This window comes from Hirundo rustica, chromosome 16 (assembly GCF_015227805.2).
Source record: "Hirundo rustica isolate bHirRus1 chromosome 16, bHirRus1.pri.v3, whole genome shotgun sequence".
Lineage (NCBI taxonomy): Eukaryota > Metazoa > Chordata > Aves > Passeriformes > Hirundinidae > Hirundo > Hirundo rustica.
In genome coordinates, this window is record NC_053465.1 from 8,356,364 (window position 1) to 8,374,169 (window position 17,806).

General features: G+C 42.8%; 2 protein-coding genes across 6 annotated transcripts in view; both read left to right on the plus strand.

Annotated features, from left to right (window-relative positions):
* The first annotated feature begins 1,959 nt into the window (after nucleotides 1–1,959).
* LOC120760277 (skin secretory protein xP2-like) lies at nucleotides 1,960–5,110 on the plus strand. The gene is made up of 3 exons (XM_040080316.1): nucleotides 1,960–1,968; nucleotides 3,336–4,355; nucleotides 4,883–5,110. Exons 1-3 carry the CDS (start codon nucleotides 1,960–1,962, stop codon nucleotides 5,108–5,110), a joined length of 1,257 nt encoding a protein of 418 aa, XP_039936250.1.
* Nucleotides 5,111–13,027: 7,917 nt separating this feature from the next.
* ZMYND8 (zinc finger MYND-type containing 8) overlaps nucleotides 13,028–17,806 on the plus strand; it is a 50,472-nt gene continuing 45,693 nt past the window's right edge. For 3 of the 5 annotated variants that reach the window (XM_040079649.2, XM_040079652.2, XM_040079654.2), the window contains exon 1: nucleotides 13,911–14,050. In XM_040079649.2, coding sequence (XP_039935583.1) covers nucleotides 14,037–14,050 — 14 coding nt within the window. In that variant the 5' untranslated portion in view covers nucleotides 13,911–14,036. Of the gene's footprint in view, nucleotides 13,154–13,910; nucleotides 14,051–14,433; nucleotides 14,456–17,806 lie in introns of those variants that run through there. The other 2 variants (XM_040079651.2, XM_040079650.2) reach the window with 2 other exon arrangements.

Here is a 17,806-nt window from a genome sequence, read left to right on the forward strand (position 1 = left end):
AAAACATACTAATTTCATAGCAAGAATATCCATAACACTATCAGCTGACCTTGAACGCTTTTTTAAAAACATTTTTTTTTTCTTAAAACTTAGTATCTGTAGTGAGTAGAACTCATTTTTAACAGCTGGGAAATCTGTTAAGATAGGTGCCATGATTTGGCACTGTAAACAGTGTGTCTTAGTCTCATCCCACTACATTTCTGTCAGATCATTTGTCCTATAAAGATGTTTCTCTTTGGAATTTTTTTTTAGCAAATGACTTTATAAATGATACTGCAGCAGTTTATGCTTTGTGTTTAGTAGCATAACCATTGGCATGACCCAGTGGCTATGCACAGAAAAAAATGGTCACTGGTACCAGATACCTCACCATTTTTCAATTGCTGCTCTTGGTAATAACAATAACAACATTGACTATTGCAATTGATTCTGGTTTCTTTCTTTTTTTTTCTTTTCTTTTTTCCTTCTTTCTGGGAAGCCTTGAAATCTTCAGGGCTTTATGTCTTGCAGTTTCTGTTCTGTATTTGAAACTGGGTTTCTAAGCCTCACATATACAGGGAAACAGAAATACTCATTTTCCTGGCCCTCTCTCTGTTCAGGTTGCTCATTAGTACAGCAGTGCATGTGTCACTGTACACAAATGTTTAGGACATTTCCTGTAATTTCATACTCAGGGCTAGTTTTGAGAAACCAACTTGTTTCAACAGCTATTTCTTCTTTGTGAACTGTGAAATAAGAAGTTATTGGTGTAACAGCAGAAATTGAAAGTGTGCCAAGTCCTTTCCTTTGGGCAAAAGGGGAAAAAAGTGTTGCCTCAAAAAGAAAAGCCTGCCATGTCCTCACTTCCCTAAATAGTTCTCTCTCCTTTGGCATTCTTCTGTGAGCACACACTTCTACTTTTTCTTGAAATGTTTAAATTTCAATCAGCTGTGAGCAGACGCTGGTGTAAAATGAATATAGTTAAATTGAGATTGTATAGAAGGGGAAGGTGATTTTATTTTAAACAAAAGCGATTTCAGTCAGTCATGCTTATTCTCCTGCAGATTTCATTCGATCTGTCTTTCCTACTTGCTTTTCATACCTGCATTTTAACAAGGACTACGATGTGTATGTCTGGCTAGTCCAACCAGGATTACTTGTGGTGCAGCTGAGGACAAAGGATGCCATTTTGGGAATCATCAGGTTTCCTGGGTTCTTTTTGCTGGGTGACCACATGCTGGCTTTGGAATTGCCTTTCGTGCCCTACAGGAACCCAGGTCTGTGAGTCACTGAGCAATGTTATGGATTGGCTCCCTGTCCTTTTGTCTCCTGTTCTGTGAGAAGTCCGGCTTTAGTTTTACTTCTAGACAAGGGAAGTACAGTGTCTCAAACAGGTGACAAGCTATAGAGGATCCTGGGCTAAGGACTGTACCTCTCACAGCGAAGTCACACTTGGAGGGAATTCTGTGCTGGTGATTCTGACAGAGCAGCACTCATTGCCAAGGGAAGGCCACCAGTGTAAACGAGCTCACTCACTTGTTAAAGCATAACTGGTACTTGGGGTTTCTCAGTGGCTTTTTAGTCATGAAACTCAGTGCTGTGAACACTTTTGGAAGGAGGACAGTGAGATGAAACCTCAGGAATGACTGTAAATACATTAGTGCTCTTTTGTATACTATTACTCCATTGAGTGTTACCCAATAATAACAACAGTGCTGTAGAGGCTTTTGTAAGAGGAGTTTCTGAGTTCAGGCACCGGTAGCTTTGTTTGGGAGGGTCTGCACCGCTCTTTCAGCTACAGATGTGCTTGTGGTTGAATGATGGCCTGCAGTTCCTGGAAGCTCATGAAATGTCATCAACATTGTAGGCAGTCAAAGACTGGGAGTGCTGGGGGTTAGGCATGATTATATGAGGGTTTGAGAGAGAATATCCAATAGTAGCATAACACCGAAACAGAATAAAACCAGTATTTTATGGAAGATGTTGCAGGTGAGTGTAAGATGATGATCCCACCTAATAATGAAAGGTGCTGTATTTAATGTTTCCAAATTTTAACCCACTAGTGCATGGTAGTGAGTGATGTATTATGACCTTTCCTTAAAGGGAAACAAAACAAAACAGAAAAAAACCCACCACCATGCCAAAGGAACAAACAAACAAACAAACAAACAAACAAACAAAACCCCCACATACATAACTTTAACAGCATCTCAGTTAAAATGAAATGTCAAGTTTATCTGTTTGTTACAGGGATGCAGCCAATGAGACCAAATGTTAAAAGAGAACAGACAAAAGATCTGTGAATGTGTTTAGCACAGCCCTGTATCAGCTGAATCTCCTACACGAGGAAGTGGTCCAATCTCCTTAACTCTGATAACTACTGAGGATAATTGTTCATTATTTCTGTCTCCCACTTGCACCCTGCCACTATTGTTACTTCTTGTTTATCTTGGCTCTGCTTCAGATGATTCTGTTTGCAATCTTACCTGCATTTGTTAAACCAGAAAGATGCCATGCTTGGTTTCTAGACTGTCATGGCTGGAGTTGAAGACACCAGACAAACATAATCAAATTAAAGTCATCAAATCAAATAGATCTGATGGAAAGCTGCCTCCATCTCCAAACAAGAGAAACTGTATTTCTTCTGGTGATTAGGAGAGAATCTCACTAGCATGTACTGCCAAGTCTTGATATTGTAACACAGAGTATGATACATACACATATATTTGTGTGTGATGAGGCATTATCCTTTAAAAGCTACAAGGCACCAAGTTATTTTCCCAGATAGATGGTTGTCAAGTGACCAAGGCTACAGAAGAGGAAGTGGGAGAACTGTCCAAATTATAAAGCTCAGAGATCAATTTCAGTAAGGCTCAATTAGTGCTACCCCAGGAATTGTAACAGGGGAAATGGGAAAACATATAGCTAGAAGAAACATTAAAGTTTTTTTGTCAAATAAACGTTGTTTATCCCCAACTCCAAGTTAAAGCACTTTTAGGAGAATTTAAATTTTCACAGCAGTGCAAGGTAACTTTGCCAGTATCAGCAGACTGCAAAGAAAATTACAAGGATTGGAATGGAGCTGGAACTGTGCCTTGAAGAGTCACAGCTTCACTGGGCTACCTGTGCCAGTGTCTCACATCCTCTCAGTAAAGAATTTCCTCCTAATACCGAATCTCAACCTATTCTCTTTCACTTTTAAACCACCCTCCCTCGCCCTGTCACTACATGTTCTTATAAATAGTCTCTCTCCATCTTTCTTGTAGGCTCTCTTCAGGGATTAGCCCAACAGCACCAGGGAATGACCGCGCACTGCCGCCAAGAACAACAGGCTCGTGTCTGCCGACCTTCGCAAGCATCACCCCAAGGCTCGAGCAGCCGGGAGAAGAAACCCTGCACACAGGCCCTCGGAGCTTAAAGCTGTAACTCAGACCTTCAGTCGCTGCCCAGGCTCATCCAGCCCCGCTCCAAAGCCCCCAGCTGCCGGCACAGCCTCCCCAAACCCCGGCTCGGGGCTGACCCTAACCCCAAACCCCGGCTCGGGGCTGATCCCGGCCCCAAACCCCGGCTCGGGGCTGATCCCGGCCCCAAACCCCGGCTCGGGGCTGACCCCAAAACCAAACCCCGGCTCGGGGCTGACCCCAAAACCAAATCCCGGCTCGGGGCTGACCCTAACCCCAAACCCCGGCTCGGGGCTGATCCCGTCCCCAAACCCCGGCTCGGGGCTGATCCCGACCCCAAATCCCGGCTCGGGGCTGATCCAGATCCCAAATCCCGGCTCGGGGCTGATCCAGATCCCAAATCCCGGCTCGAGGCTGATCCCGACCCTAAATCCCGGCTCGGGGCTGATCCCGACCCCAAATCCCGGCTCGGGGCTGATCCAGATCCCAAATCCCGGCTCGGGGCTGACCCTAACCCCAAATCCCGGCTCGGGGCTGACCCTAACCCCAAATCCCGGCTCGGGGCTGACCCTAACCCCAAATCCCGGCTCGAGGCTGATCCCGACCCCAAATCCCGGCTCGGGGCTGACCCTAACCCCAAATCCCGGCTCGGGGCTGACCCTAACCCCAAATCCCGGCTCGGGGCTGACCCTAACCCCAAATCCCGGCTCGGGGCTGACCCTAACCCCAAATCCCGGCTCGGGGCTGACCCTAACCCCAAATCCCGGCTCGGGGCTGACCCTAACCCCAAATCCCGGCTCGGGGCTGATCCAGATCCCAAATCCCGGCTCGGGGCTGACCCTAACCCCAAATCCCGGCTCGGGGCTGACCCTAACCCCAAATCCCGGCTCGGGGCTGACCCTAACCCCAAATCCCGGCTCGGGGTCCCCGCCGGGAGCTCGCGCTGCGCTGCTGCCGCCTGTCGGCCTGGGTGCGGTACTGCAGGTGCCGGCGCACGCCGGGGCCGCCCGCGGGACGCAGCCCGGCAGAGCCGGAGTCACAGAGTCACGGAATTACAGAATTACAGAATCACAGAATTACAGTCACAGAATCACAGAATCACAGAATTACAGTCACAGAATCACAGAATTACAGACTTACGGAGTCACAGAACCACAGAGTCACAGAATCAGAGTCACAGAATTACAGAATTAGAGAATTACAGAATTAGAGAATCACAGAATCACAGAATCACAGAATCACAAAATCACAAAATCACAGAACCACATAATCATAAAATCACAGAACGAACTAGGTCGGAAAAGACCTTTTGAGGTCATCAGGTCCAACCTATGACCCAACGTCCTCTCATCAACTAAACCATAGCACTGAGTGCCACATCTGGTCTTTTTAAAAACACATCCAGGGATGGTGACTCCACCATCACTCTGGGTAGAAGATTCCATTGTTCTTTCAGGGAAGAATTTGTTTCTAACATCTAACCTAAACTTCCCTTGGCACAGCTCAAGACTGTGCCCTCTCCTTCTGTCAGCTGTTGCCTGGGAGAAGGGTCCGGGTCCCACCTGCCCGATGCCCGGTGCCCGATGCCCGGTGCCCGTGCTGTTCCGTGCGGGCACATCGAGCCTCATCGCGCCCTTGGCTGCGGCAGAGAGCGCCACAGCATCCCCGAAATGCTGCTCGAGAAAGAGCTGGCCAACCATGGGTCCTGGCCCACCCCCTCACCCCAATAACGGGCCACCCTTACCATCAAAAGCATTTAAATACGGCGAGATGTATGGAGCTGTACTCACGCTCCCGTTTTCTTCCCCCCCTTCTTGTCTCTTCTCAGCTGCTTTTGAGGTAAATGCCCTCATGGATTTCCAAGCAAAAGCAATTAATGTAGTATTAACATGAACAGAAGGAGAAACTGGTTCTTACGCATTGCTCTGCACAAGAAGGATGCATAGACACTTTGGGGCAGACTTTGTTGGCCCTCACACTGGATTAATTCATATTTACAATGCTTTGCTTCATTTGAATGGAGCTTTTTGTGATTTATTTCTAATATATCTTCATAAATGTAGCCCTGGTCTGCCAGCACAGACAGGAATTGAATTAAAATAGGCTGTGGCTTGGTTCCTGGCATCTATTTACTATTCTCATAGTAAACAGCCAGTGATGTTGTTTACAATGAGAAACTCCCTTTTTGTTACAATTGTGTGTGTGTGTAAGGAGAGCCTTCCACCGTGCCCGTGCTGAGAACTCCCCCCAGCACAGGTGGGTGGGTGTGCAAGACAGCAGTGCAAGCTGCCTGCTGGAAACACCCGGAGCCAGGAACGGGTGTCCATCCTTTGTCTAACAAAGGCCTCCGGTCCTGTGTCTGCAGCCAGGGTGGGGAGAGTCCATCATCCATTGTCTCTGAAGAGCCCCAGAGACAAAAATCACCATTGCAGAGGGGTACATGGACTGTAAGGGCATAAAACTCCAGGGGTTACTTTGTTCAGGGTCTGTGTCCACAAGCACCAGTCTGAGCTGTTCCTATTGTTGTACCTCTGTTATTAAATTATTTTCCCCCTGAAACTGAATACCTGACACTACTGAAGGAAACCTAGGGTAAGAAATGTCTTTAACACCTGTGTGCATGCACATTTATAACAGTAAAAAAGAATTTAATCCATCATTGACCTTTATCGCTCCCACAAATGCGATAAACCACAAAGTTTAGAAGGGAATTGAGAAGAGAATTGTAAATTAGCTCTTTCAGTTTTGGGTTACAGCAGGAAACACAGATATTCTGACTTAAGCTCTTATGTCTATTTGAAATTAACTTCTAAAACTCTAATGCTGCCATTCTCACACCACTTGAAAGAAACATTTTATTTTCAATTTTCTAATAAGGGAACACATTCAATTCAGAAGATGTTATTCTGATTACAACCGCTCACTTGAATGTAAATGAAATGTAGCTCCAAAAGCTCAGACAGACCTTCCTTATTTTTAGTGAGCTTTGTAGGAAACTGAATTTTAATCTGACACATCAAAGTTCAAAGAAATTGTGTGCTTTGTGCAGGAATACACATTTTGAATGTCACTGGGTATTGACAAAACTTTGAAGACATCCAGTCATCATTTGTAATGAAATTAAAAGTGAATTTTGAGGACCCACCTGTTCTCTGTGAGGTGTCGACATGAATACGGGGAGCTTTTTTTAGTGTATATTGGAGTTATGTGTGTGTGTGGCTGCCTTGTGCATTCTGGTAGGAGGCTCAGTTTATTCAGGATTTTCTGTGTGCTGCTGCACCAGAACCCGTTTGCTTCTGGCCTGTGGCTTTTCTGCCACCTTGGCTGAGATTTGCTACAATACTTGATATTAAACTGTGACTTACACGGCCAAAACACATCCAGACTGAGAATCAGCAATTATTTCAAATGCTTTATATTTGCTTGTCCTCATAGAATTAAATTATTGCGGGTGTCGTGTGATGTCCCACAAATGAGCACTAGAGGATGCTACACTCCTACACAATCTCACATCTATGTGTTGGAAAAGGACCAATTTTGTGACTTTATTACTATTCCTTTCCACACAAAAAATAAAACAGAGAGAAGAAGCTTTTGGTCATTCTATGCAATAAGGGTATTTTATTGGTAAGTATTCAAGTGAGGTGAAATAGATTTTTTTTTTTTTTTTTTTTTTAATTCTTTGCTAATTGTTTGTCCTGTTAGGTACAAATGTCCTTTTTATGTGCGTAAAAAGAGGTTTATTTTAAAATATCTATCATATAGAAACATCCAAGTTGGGACTATGATCCCAGTTTAATAAATTGCATGCAGAAGTAGGTGGAAAACATCAGATACACTATACACAAATCTATGGAGATCTTTAGTCCAGGGCTCAAATTGTAGAAATTGCCCTTTGAAAACAAACACAGAACAATTTGTAGGTCTGAAATTTGTTACAGACCAAAGCTGGTCATCCTGCACTATAACTTGTTCTTCCTTTAAATAATTCAACAATTCAAAATATTTCAAAAAATGTTTTCAAGTGCTTATAAAAACTGTACAAAATATTTAGATGTTTGACAATTATCTAAACTTTCATAATCTGTTAAAATAAGAAAAATCACAAAAACAGATGTAGGTAACATTTTTCTATTAAAAGAATGAGCTTGGAACAAGCAGGAACGACGAGCTTACTTTTCAGAGAATTGCTAAATTGCATTTGCTTTACAAATGTTTGCAAATGGAAGCAATATTAAAGAGAATTTTTCATTTTTATACATGAGTTAGAGGACCAGTTTTTAATATGTTAAATTATACAGGCAGCTGCATTTGAAGTCTCTGCTGAGAGCCCTACCTTAGGACATGCTGCTCTGTTCCTAAGACAGCGCAGCATTTGTTTGTTAGAGTCCTTTTGTTGGGTTTTGGGCCATCAGAAAAAAGGAAATTTTTTGGGTGTTATTTGAAATGCTGGGGGTTCTTTCTATCCATCAAGATGTATGTTTTGAACAAACGCACATGCATGCAAATAACTCCAAGTGTCTGTGCTCTTTGTGTGGTTGAAATGTTGCATACAGGTTCATTTTTGACTCCCCTCAACTGTGACATCTGTCCACTTTAATGTCATATTGTGGCCTTTAATAACAAAAGTCACAGACTAGTGACAAACTTGAGACTTATTTTATGTGCATAATTAATACACACTTGGATTTGATTCTGGGGGCAAGTAGGTTAAATAGAGCACGATTTGTTCTGCTCTTTCAGAATTACTTTCATGTGGGCTTGCATTTCTTTACAGTAAGCAAAATGAAACAAAAGTTGAAAACAACTTTGCAGAGGCATTAGCTCAGGAATGTCCTCATTTTTGTCACCTGATAAGGGGAACTCGGTAAACATTAGCTGTAACCCCAGCAGTGCAAGAAAAAAAAACAACCTGTAAAGGTGGTAGAATGAATTCAACAGTTTATGTACATGCTAATTAATGTGAGTGACGTGTGCTAATTACAGGCAAGGCTTTCACCTGGCTTCAGAAGGCAAAGCCAAGCTGGGAAACGTGTTGCTTCTTTACAGGGACATGACTCTATAACAAAGGCTTTTTCATTCTCGAAGAGACAAAAAGTCAGATCTACAGCGTCATTAAGACGCGAAGAAAACCTAGTCAATACCACAAACGTGATGAAAAGATGGATGTAGTGTTTGATCACGTAGTTTCACAGAAACTTCTCATGGTGGCAGTGATTGTTTCAATTCCCTGGAGCTGCTCACTCCTGCTCCCAGTGCTGCCATGACAGCAGTTACTGCAGCAGGGCTGGGAACTGGTGGGAACTGGAGCCTTTCCTGCTTGAAGTCAACACAATAAATGTGATTCACCGTTCTCGGTGTCACAGTGCAGTTCTGCTAAAAGTGCAGCTGAGTGCTGTGGCTGGAAGGAAGGGCGAGATGCTTAAGCCAGTAAGTCTGACTGAAAAAGAAAAGAAACTTGTGGTGGAAAAAGAAAGGACTTTTTGCTGGTGAGAGGTAAACCACAAAACTGAGATGAAATAGCAATTGGAATAGCACATAGAGAGGAGAAAAGTGTGAATATGCAGAGCCTTGAAGCTGAAGCCAAACTGTGAATTTAGTGTGTGTAGGAACATGAAGGAGGTTAAAAGTGAAAGTGACATAGTCTGAATCTGCAGTGGATTGTGCAGGAAAAAATAATGTATAACTTTATCTTCGTAGTTCTGTCACTCGAAATCTTTGGTATGAGCTTTAGCTTCTGGGATGTGATCAGATGTAATTAAAAAAACCCAAACTAAAACAACAGCAATAACAAACCAAAACATGAAAGAAATCATGTCATGTGATTATTGCTAACCAACTGATTCCTGAATGTGAAAAAAATCAAGAAAGAAATCATGGTAATAGGATTGGAGGTTAGCATTATGTAGTCCTGAATAATTCCTCCCTAACAGCAGTGACTTTTGTTTCCTTTGGAAGCACCCTATGCCAGAGTTAAGTGCTATATACAAGATGTCTCACACTCGGCCGGTAGAATCACTTGGTGAAGTACAAACTTCTTTCAAGATTCTGTACTTGGTCTCATGCATGTTATTTACATTTCCATGGCCACAGAGCTTGCCTGTGCAGAGCTGGACTCATCACAGAGCAGGGCTGATAAATCCACTTGCTCACCCGCATGGTGGGCGCGCTTCAGGCGTGACGCGCGCCACGTCTGCATGTGTCTCACAGCTGCTTTCTGGGTAACTGCAAAAGTATTTGTCTGCACATAAAATATGAAAGCAATCATATCTGTTAGGCCTTTAATACAGAACATAAAATTTAAATACATGATAACGAAAATTCCATTTTACACAGAATATTCAACAGCCCAGCTGTTTAATTGTGCAGAGACTGGTTCAACGTGGGGGTGAAAGCGACAAAATAGGCTTATGCCTTACGATAACATAGGCTGTAGCACTTCTTTTAAAAAGCTACAGCTGTTTAAAGGCTCAAAGATGCTTTTTTTTTTCTCCCAGGTATTTTTGGCAGATGATTGAACATGAATGGATATTTCCTTTGGAAAGAAATGTACATGAAGCAATTGCACAGCACACTAAAAATGGCTGTCAAGAGACACTTTCATAATGCACCAGATATTCTGTTTGTGTTAAAACTGAACCAGGTTTTAATCTGCAGACAATGGGTGACCATTTTAATCCAGACCAAGTAATGTCAACCCAAAGTACTGAAAGCTGCTCTTCAGAAGGATCAATGCATGCAAAGCCTTTTAAGCACACAGGCAAACCAGGGGCCCGCTGTGTATAGATACCCAGTCCTGTAGTTTCTAATAATTTATGAAATTACCAACCTTCTTTGACAGGTCACTAATTTTAGAATCCAGTCTACTTTTGAAAATTGAGGAATTGTTTTTATAGACATTTATTGTTGGATTCTGCACCAGGCAGCAGTCTACTGGCCTTCAAGCAGTTACTGATACTTTGTCAGATTCATCATAAAGGGGAAAAATTTGAAGACCCTTTTTTTTCTCATGACACTGAATGACAATGTTTTATGTTCTTACTCTAGAAATCAGGGTTATCAGCCAATGACTTGGAAATCCTGGATCAAGCTACACACTCTTAATGCACTTTCTTTCCCCTGTTTTTGTCTATTTATTTATTATACTTGAAAAATATGACACTTCCCCTTTTGTGCATCTGTTCAAAATGCTCCATCTTTTGTCCGTCACTTAATGTTCCATTGCTGTCAGTGATGATTCAACCACTGTGGGGAGGGGTAAATATCAACCTCTGCTTCTGTCATACAGGCAGACATTTTCCTTACTGGTATTTGTTTAATTTGGAGGCTCTGGTATATATTATGTAGTATAATCCCTTATAACTCTGTGGTGCTTGGTGTGTGCTAGAGTGGCAGTGGGCAGTGAGTAGAGTTCTTTGCAAAGACCTGTATAATGGGTTGTACTTTCAACATTACTGTCTTTTAATTTCCTTTTGACTGAATTTGTTTTCCATCTTTCCTTTGGTTTCTCTGTTTAGCCTTTCTTTTCCCCCTGCCTTATAGCCCGGCTTTCCCTTAATATTTCCAAAGAATTGAAAAGGACAAATACAAGCTAATCTGATCTCCTCCCTCTTTTCAGCTCTAACAAAGCTTTCAGCTTCCCCTCTCATGCTCTTTTCTTGTTTGTTTTGTTTTCTTTACCTTTCCTTCCCTCCCCCCCATGAAAAAGAATCACTACTCCTATGTAAAAGAAATGGTCAACCTGCAGCAGGACATGCAATCATGGTGACTTAAGACAAAAATCTGTATTGTCCAGATGTACCTGTGTGTTATACAAGGCTTGTACCTCCTGCTGCAAAGTAACTGTGTGGACAAGAGAATAAAGAGAAATATATTTCCAGCATCCCCTTTCATTCCTGACAGAATTCTTTTGTCTTTTTGAGCAGAGAAGCTTAGTGGCTGAATATACATGCTGTATGTGTCTGATGTGCTTTCTACGGTTTTGTTCCTGCTAATGACTGCAGGTTTATAAATTTTTCTTTTGCATTTGGTCCGCTGCTTCCTTGAATCATGAGGAGAGGGGCCTTAGGCCTTTCCTAGGGCTGCTGCTGCCTCTGTCTCCACTGTGTGCTCATTCTGTCTGATAGGCCCAAGTGTGTCAGCTTGGCAGCGTTCCCAGGCACCATCAGCATTACAACATTCCCGGAGTCGGGTCTGGGTTAGCACAAAGCATTGACAAATTCTGTGTATTTAGTTTTGTTCTCATGCTGTTCTTCACAGGGATTAGGATTTTTTTTTTTTTTTTTTTAAGGGAATAATATTAGAGTAGAGCAGCCACACAATGAGCATAAATGTTAATGACTGACAATCCCCACATTTACTGCTCAGAGGAATAAAAATTTGGATGTTTGTGTGTCGGGGGTGATATCTTGGAGCAACATAGGCCTTTAGGTGTTCAATTAAAAATAAATCTATCTTGAATGGTTTGAACTGTTGAAACTGATGCAAGTATTCACTGAATGTCATGAATTTCCAGTGTGTTCCTGCTGCTGTAGTGGGCTGCACGATTCCCTTTATTGTAGCACTCTCCCCAGTTTCTGCTACATTCCTAAAACAGAACAAACGGTCAGTGTATCCATGAGCCTTCCTGCTCCCTGCCCTGAAAAACACTGCCAAATCTAAAAAGAGAAAATGCTTCCAGCAGGGACTCCAGAATTCCTTATGAGATGATAATTTATACTCTGGGCTGTTAATCCTCTGTTGCAGCCTGAAATGCAGGGGCACAGAAGTGGCTGCTGTGGCAGTTCCCTGTGACAATGCTATCTCAAGGAATAATCTGAATGCAGTATGGGACAATGCAGAGCACGATGACTAATTTTACTGAGTGGCACAGTTATGAGTCACGGCGCTCTCAGGCAGAGAGGTTTGTGTGGTAAAGTAGTTATATCGTGAGAGGTGCTGTATGGAGGTAAGGGAGGGCACTAGGGTGTTTTGTGGTGATTGTTTCTGGGATTATTGGCACTCGACTAAACGTGACGTGCATATTCTGTTTGCAATTGTCATAGATCTATGGAAGAGGGTTGTTTTTATAGTTGGTTTTGCACAGAGATCCTGCATGTTCTACTGGAAGAATGTTTATTTTTCTTATAATTATTGTTTCAATGTTAAGCGTCTCCCTCTACACCTTCCCTTCCCCCCCCCCCCCCCCCCCCTTTTTTGTTTACGGAATAATTATTTATTATTCAATATGCTTCAGAATCACCCTTTCATCTGCAATTTCCATTGCAGTCTTCATGGCTACAGAATGATAATACAGAGCTATATTACACAGATGCAGAATTTTAACTATAATATAAAGGCTTGTTGGAGGCTTTCTAAATGTTTAACCTTTGAGATCTTCATCTGGAGTTAAGACTTCCTTCTTGGCGTAACGATAAATCCTCCCACTTTCGCTGCATTAGGGAAAAGAACAGAACCACATTTTTTAATCAAAAGCTTGGGAACTGGCCCAAGATCAAACCGATTGCTTACACGCCGGTCTCCCGTTTTGTTTCATTTGCAGCATTTTAGCAGGAGACAAAAAGGTGAAACAAAAGCACCTGAAAAGCTAACATGATTGCTTTTTGTGGGGGGGCAGACTGGTCACTTGCCACGTCGAGAGGAATCTGTGTTTTCAGGGCCTGCGCTGCGTCTCAAAAAGCACCAAGTCCTAGAGGGTTAACGGACAGGAAACTGCAGTTACAGCCGCTCCGAAGGAAGTCAGTTTTTGTGTAACAGCCCGGAGCAGCCGAAAGGTGGGGGCCGGGGGGGGATTGGAGATCTCAAGGTCTGGGGTGACATGGATATTTTTAGTTTTGCTCTGCAGCATTTTAAACACAGGGAGGGCCTGCACCGAGTGGTAGCGACGCTACCACTAAGCAGTTTCCACTCTGGGGTACTTTTCAGGAAAAGGAGACACGAGTGTTCATGTTTAAGGCTCCTTTTCGCTATTAAGGCTCGGCATATCGTGATCTCTAACGAAATCACACTGTTAGGTACATGGTTGCTCTGCTTGCATGTTCATATATTTAAATCCTGGAGCAGGAGAACCCCTCTCTGAATTATTCTGAGTTATTCATTTCAGTCCCTCCCGTGCACACGCACTTTCGGTGAGTTTTGCCGTCTGCCTGCGGCCTGGCTTTCTCGGCCAGCAGGGCACCAGCAAAGCGGAATTTCGCTTTCCGTGCAAACAAAAGAACAGCCCTTGCGCGACCTGGGCGAACTCTGCCTCCTTCGGGTTTAGAACACCCAGACGCCCTCAACTAAACGGCAGGCTGGGGGCACATTTGCCGGGGCCGGCGGCGTGCGGGCGCTCCCCCGAGGCGGGCGGTGCGCGGCCGTGGCCGGGGCGGCGCGGGGCCGGGCGGCAGCGGCGGCGGGAGCGGAGCGGGGCCTAGCGCCGGCCTGCTCCGAGCCCGGGATGGCTCCTGCTCCCGGAGCCGCACAAAGATAATCGCTCAGGAAGTGTCTCAGCCAATCCCCTGGCGCTTTACATGCGGATTTGCCGGGGCAGCCAATCCGGGGGCGGCTTTCATGGGGAAGACAGATCATCAAGCCCAAGTGCCAAGCCCTCCCTGCCCGAGTACTGAGAGCCTGTCCTCCATGTTTTATAAGTATTGACATAACACTGTGTTAACAATGCATCCACAGAGGTAAGCCTTGCTTTTTACATTGCTTTTTCTCTAAGACCTATGAGTTGTGGGTTGAGAGTGCGATTCTCTGTGATTTCTCGTGCAAAACTCACACCACAGCACTTATATTAAGTTGGAACTGTTTAAATTTGCTTTCTTGGGTCACATGGTTAGTAGCCATTAGCCACAGCTTTATTTTACAGTCTGGCAAAGCCTTGGCATGCCTGGTTCTTCACAGGAGGATGGTGTTTTTAGAGTTTATCAAGATCCTGGTATTCCAAAGGAGGTTTCTGTCTCTGAGCAGTTTGCCAGCACTATTGTCTGTTGTGTCACATGCCTGCTGGAGAGAAAATGGAAGCTAGGGAGCAGATGCATTTAACTGCCCTACAGGGAGTCAAGCAGGGATAATGGCAGACAGAGGAACAGGCAAGTTTACCTTTCTAAACAGTGAATGGAACAGCTAAGATAAGTTATCTCTGAGAAAATATGGGATTTTTAAAAACCTAGGCATCAGCAAAAAGTGCTAATGGCAGATTGTAGATATTGGGCCTAGGTGGTGGTGTGCTGTTGCATCATATTTTTTATGCAGCTTATCTTGACTTAAAATGATTATTGAACCTTTTTTCTTGCAGGAGTAATTAATACAACGCTTTTCTCTTTCTGAGGGACAATGTATGGTTAATATTTTGTTCCTTTAAAAGGGAGTTTTTATGCTGCAGATTTTGGAAATGGAGTGCTGCTCAGTAAAACGCAGCAGTGCATCTGTTTACAAATATAATGCTTTATGGAATATGTTTTTGAACTGTTAGCTTTCTTGTTTTGCATAGTTCAAATAAACTAATGTAACTTTTATCTGTGCCTTTTTGTTTTACATTGTATCAGCCACAGTTCTGTGTTGTGGAGTCCAGAAGATATAAAATCATGTGTGGTTCATGACAGTAATACATGTTGTTCGTTCTTGGGGTTTTTTTTCCCTTTTATATTTTTTTTTTTTTTAACTTTTGGCTTAATGCTACGTAATTATTTCAAGAAATTCCTTTTTGATCAATTCCCAAATCTGCCAGCCTGTTGTATCTTCTTAACTGGAAAAATGAGATGGGTGCTTGAACAGTTGGTAAGTAAGCAGCATGCTACTCTCTGAACATTTTTAATAGTTTTCCCAAGATTTTATTTTTACTGGGTCAGTTAGTGCAGTACTTGGAGTGATGTTAGTGATTAGTCATATAAAAGATCAGATTTGCTTAGCGTCCATTTTAAGGGACTTGTACATGTAAACTGCTCTATTTGAATGCACTGTTTTTCTGATAATTTCTCTCTAAATTTTGAAGCTTTTACTTCCTGTTTACCTTAGGCCAGTGAAAAATATTCTATTTGCTGTTTGTTCATAGATCACTAATTACCATGTTTGCAGGGTAAAGCGCGTTTTCGCTGTTCCTTGGGCTTTTTGGGTGTGATGAAAGTGCTAGTGCTCAGCAATGAAGTGACCTTATGAAGCAAAGTAAATAACACTTAATGAGCATATGTTTCTGATACTATACAAAGTGTAACCTCAGACAAACTTGCTCGGTTTATAACTAATTTAGAAACGTTTTGTGCCCTTTATAAAGATTTTAATTGTAGCCCCTGCATGCTTCTTTGAACAAGCTGTTTTTCAGTGATCACCAGGGCTGTTACAAAAGCAGAGGAAGGATGCTCTTTTGTGCTTTTAATGTAATTTTTGCACTTGTTTTAACAGTCCATACACATTCACTGTTTTAGGAGAGAACTGAATGCTAGCCTGGCTTTGCAAATGACTATGTCTCAGCACAGTGCATGCAAACTTTCACAGACCCTTGCCATATATTTGGTAACTTTCTTTAACCCAGCAATTTACCTCAGGTTACTGGTTTACCAGTGTGAATATCTTACTTTGAATGTCTCACTTTGGTTAGAAGCTTTCCTCCCCCCTTCTCCCTGCTCTCTTCCCCACCCCCCCCCCCCCCCCCCCCCCCCCCCCCCATCCCCTAGGATTAGATTGTAAGAATGTCTAGTTCAATTTGAAACCTGAAATACTGCTGGGGTACCACTGAATTTCATGTGATAATATTTCTGTATGCAATTTTAATGCATTTTTCAGCATACATGAAAGTGCTGACACAGCTAAGAAGTTATTCTGTTTTTTGTTCTTCCGTTGTTAAAAAACAGAAATTACATTTGGACACCATTTTCCTAATAGTAGTTTATACATGTTAGCTGTTTACTTTCACCCTTTAAGAGTGAACAACATAATACTTGTTTAATATGAGGAAGCAGGGGTAAGTGATCTGCTATCAGAAAGCTTGTATTAAAATGGCTCCCACAGGTTTTGTTAAACCAGGATCTGTTTCAAATCTGCACCTCCAGACACGCTGCTGACAGTGAAGCGCATTTGTGTGAGCTGCCCTCGTGCATGTAATGAAACGGAGCATCGTGAGTCTGTTAAAGTTCACTATTTTCAATCGCTGGAGAGTAATTCTTTTATAGTTCACAAAAAACAAATGTCTGCATTGCAGCAAGATGTCTGAGGCAAGGTAGAGACAGCAGCGTTGTGCCTCGGCTCAGCCCAATGGCGCTGCTCCGCCGGCGCCGGAGCCAATTGCCGCAGCAGGCAGGTTAAAGATTGACAATTGCAGTGGCAAGGCTGAGAAAGGCCTTCTGGAAATTTCTGCCATCTTTGTTCCATCTAAGTAAAGCAAATTCAGCCAAGCTGAAGAATTTCATATACATTTTTCTTTTTCGGTGCTTTGTCAAGGTACAGTGTTATCACTCACTCCCCTAGGTTGCATAATAAGCAGCACTCTGCTGGTTTTTTTTTCTGTTCAGTACAGATGGAATGTGGGGTTTTAAGTGACAGATGCAGGGAAAAAGCACGTATGCTTTCTCCCCAAGATTTTACTGGCCTGGGTCTTGTTACAATCACAATTAGACAGGACATGGATGAAGCAATGCAGCTGAGGTTTATTCAGCTTGGAGCAAATGGCCATTATTCTGATTATAACTAGCAGTTAATCGTATAATTGCACTGTAAGTTTTCTGGCTACTAGAGAGTAATTTGAATTGCCCAGGATGAATATGATTAGCCATTATTATTTAGTGCCAACATCCAGTTACTTTTGTAATTAACTGGACAAAGAATGGAGGGGGGAGAAAACAAAGGAGCGATCTGGATTATAAATCATGGTGAAAACAGTAGCTTTTTAAAAGCTACATGCCTTTTTCATTCTTTGCAGGCAAACTGTTTTACTTGGAAGCTAAATAGTGCTAGGGAAAAGCTGAGTAATTTCTTTAAACAAATGACACTACTTAACATATTGAGAATGAAAAAAATGCAGAGTACAAACCACTCCAAACGTAACAGTCACCCCCCCTCACAGTAGGTAGGAGTATTGAAATGTAGCAGAAAACCTACGTTGCTACTAAGGGAGCATGTAATAAAAGGAACTTCGTGCTGCAAAAAGCAGAAATAGCTAGATTACATTACAAATTTAGCCCTTCATATCATGTCCACAAACTTCAACTGGCTCGTCTTCCTGAGCTGTCTTCCATTTTGTGATATCACTTTTGCTTGGGGCTTTTGTTGTTGTTTTGTTTCTGGTTTCGTTGTTTTGTTTCTCCAGTATATTGTGTTGTATCATTTTTCAGCTATTGGCCCTGTGGATCCAGGAGCTGAAAAGCTGGTGGTCAGTTTTCCATAGTGGTGGTACTGCTCCAGCATAATTGGTTAAGGGGAGATAAATCTCAGTAAAAGCTCTTCTCTGT